Source organism: Drosophila mojavensis, unplaced genomic scaffold (assembly GCF_018153725.1).
Source record: "Drosophila mojavensis isolate 15081-1352.22 unplaced genomic scaffold, ASM1815372v1 contig_49, whole genome shotgun sequence".
Lineage (NCBI taxonomy): Eukaryota > Metazoa > Arthropoda > Insecta > Diptera > Drosophilidae > Drosophila > Drosophila mojavensis.
Window position 1 is genome coordinate 79484 of NW_025318872.1, and position 3030 is coordinate 82513.

General features: G+C 33.5%; 1 protein-coding gene across 1 annotated transcript; it reads left to right on the forward strand.

Moving 5' to 3' along the window:
• Nucleotides 1-226: 226 nt before the first annotated feature.
• Nucleotides 227-1981, forward strand: LOC6577776 (alpha-1,6-mannosyl-glycoprotein 2-beta-N-acetylglucosaminyltransferase). Its single transcript, XM_002003679.4, has 8 exons — nucleotides 227-402; nucleotides 459-521; nucleotides 586-689; nucleotides 745-986; nucleotides 1045-1190; nucleotides 1264-1439; nucleotides 1490-1704; nucleotides 1764-1981. The coding sequence occupies exons 1-8, from the start codon at nucleotides 312-314 to the stop codon at nucleotides 1957-1959; spliced, it is 1233 nt and encodes a 410-aa protein (XP_002003715.3). The 5' UTR covers nucleotides 227-311; the 3' UTR covers nucleotides 1960-1981.
• Nucleotides 1982-3030: the final 1049 nt, after the last annotated feature.

Here is a 3030-nt window from a genome sequence, read left to right on the forward strand (position 1 = left end):
ATAGATGAGCAAGGGCAGCATTCACCTGGCTAAATACTCACTTGGCCTGGCCATCGTCAGCTGCTGCTCCAGGGCAGAAAAGTAATTTCACTTAACTTTGCTGCTTTGATGTGCACTCAATATTTACCTAAGGGCAGCTCACTTGACTACTTGAGTGGCCATATTTGGGATAACAATTTGTTTTGCTACGAAAATATCTAGTAGCCGGAAATGAGCTATACATAAATATTTAGTTGGCTTTGCAAACAGTTTAATGGTAACTAAATAATAAGTGAGTTCGAAATATTTGTAAATTGCTCAACAACTGAATCATGACTAAAAAGCCGAATCAATTGTATTGCCGACTTATCTTGCTGCTGGTCATAGGCTATGTAGTGCTGCAGTGCTGCAGCTTTTATCTTAGTAAGTCCGCAAAGTTTATATACGGAATATAAATGAATTAACTTCAATTTGTTTAGTGGACATTGCGAACATGAAGCCGAGAGACGATTCAGTGAATAAGAATATAACTAAATATTTAAGTAAGTGGCAAACGAGTTTTCTATTTTGAGTAACATCTCGCTGATTGTTGGCCAAATATTTCAGATATTATATATCCTTTCATGATGGATGTCAACACTGCACAGATGATATCTAATGAGAGAAAGTTTAGTCCTCTGGAAAATAGCTCGGCTATTATTGTTATACAGGTACAGCTCATATACTAAATGCGACTTGAGAGCACACGTTTATCTTTCTTAACAGGTGCACAAGGCAACTAGTTACCTGCCGCGCTTGATAGAAAGCCTTTCTCATGCCAATGGCATTTCCGACGTATTGCTTATATTCTCATATGATTTTTTTGATGAGCAAACCTATGATTCAGTGCTAGCGATTGAGTTTTGTAAGGTGATGCAAATCTTCTATCCACATTCCATACAGCTGTATCCACATAGTTTTCCTGGTACCGATCCGAATGACTGTCCTCGCAAAATGTCGAAATTAAAGTAAGTTCGATTCCACCTTCTTTAAAGTGTCGAATTTCTATTTCCTTATTTCATCCAGGGCCTTAATCATGAATTGTAACAATGCTCTCAGTCCAGATCTGCATGGTAACTACAGAGACGCCCGATATACGGAGAAAAAACATCATTGGTGGTGGAAGGCCAACTACGTTTTCCATAAGCTTGAAGTAACCAAGAATTTTACTGGTTCGTAATTGATTTAGTTATTTCCCTTAAAGTCTGTGATAATTAAGATTGTATTCTTCTTGTATGCAATTAGGTTTAGTTTTATTCCTGGAGGAAGATGATATAGTAGCAGAAGATTTTTTGTTTGTGCTCTACAAAATGCAGAAATTTGCCAAGAAGCTATGCTCGCATTGCAATATTTTTAGTCTGGGTAGCGATCTGGGTTCTCTCAAGCCTAATTCGACACGAGATGACAACGCATATTCCAAGGTGAGTCGAGAATTTGTAATAGTCACACCTGTCATTTGTCTTTTCTTTAGGTTCAATATGCAGCTTGGTCAAGTGAACAGCATGCTGTTGCAGTCGCCTTCAATGCAAGCACCTGGTCTGAAATCCATACTTGCGCTCAAGAGTTTTGCACATACGACGATTATAATTGGGACAAATCATTGGACCACATAGGCGAAACATGCATCAAAGGCGGTCTTAATGTGCTTACTGTCAAGAAATCTCGGGTTTATTCCACTCGAAATAGGTAAAGAACATGTTTTATAAGATAGTGTTCCCAACTATTACATGCACATTTCTATGCAGCTCATATCTGAACATGTTTAAGGCAAATCTGGAGTTCAGTTCAGCCAGTAAACTTGGCCAGCTTTATCCGACCACACTCAAACTATCCAGATCAATTCTAAAAGCTGCAACTAAGCAGCCCATCGAGGTCACACAAAGTGGGGAATGGAGTGATCCACGTGATCATCGGCTTTGCCTAAACGCAGCGTATGCCTAATAATAAATTCAACTTCAATTTATTTTCTGTTCAATGATTTTACAATCATTTTACTTAGCTTAAACTTTCAGCTTTAAATACTGGGTTTTATTCAGAATATATATAAAATATCAAATATGTTTTGCAGTTGAAGCATCCAAAAAGTTGATTCTTTTCCATTTTCATCCATTTCTGTTTGTGCATAATGTGGGTATCAAACTTTCTGTTCGAAAGCAAACCAAAATGACATCGAACATGCTTTACTTTAAATTTGCATTTAAATGAATGTCGCTGAGGGTCAAAGGGTGACTGAAGTTTTGCATACTCAGTTTCTGTTTAGTTGTGTATATCACCCCCTACATCACGAACTGACCCGCCAGAGTAAATATTAGCTATCATTTTATGTACTATATTATTCCTTTGTTTAGTAATTTCTCCAGTGCGACAAAATGTGACAAGGGCTGGCGGTACTCCTTTTAAAATTCTATTAAATAATTAAATTTGTTTTTTTTTCTATTTATTTTTTTTTTCAGACATGTTTGAAAATATGTACAAAAATATAAATAAATGAAATAAATAAATAATAAATAAATAAGAAATGAATAAAGATAAAATATATAAAATAATGATTAAATAAAAAAAATTATTAAAAATTAAAAAATGAAACAATTTAATAAATAATAATTAAATTAATAAATGAAGTAAATGAAAGTAAATTTAAAAATTAAATAAATAAATTATACAAAATAAATAAACTAATTATTTAAATATATACATATGTATGTATGTAAGTAGAAAAAATAAATAAGTAAATAAAATACCTTAATTTCAAATATATTTAAATACTTTAACATATACAAATAAATTTGTATGTGCATCAATGGTTGCCACTGCAAGTTGTTAATTTATTGATTGCCATTTGAGCTCTGTTGACGGGCTTAATTTATGGTGGCATTTATGTCGTTACATATTCTTTACAAATTAATTGCCAACTGGTGAGCATAAGTGAATTTACGCAGAATAATAAACAAATAAAAAAGAAGTATCTTCAATTGAAATTAATTTCTGTTTCTGTAAATAAATAATCAATTA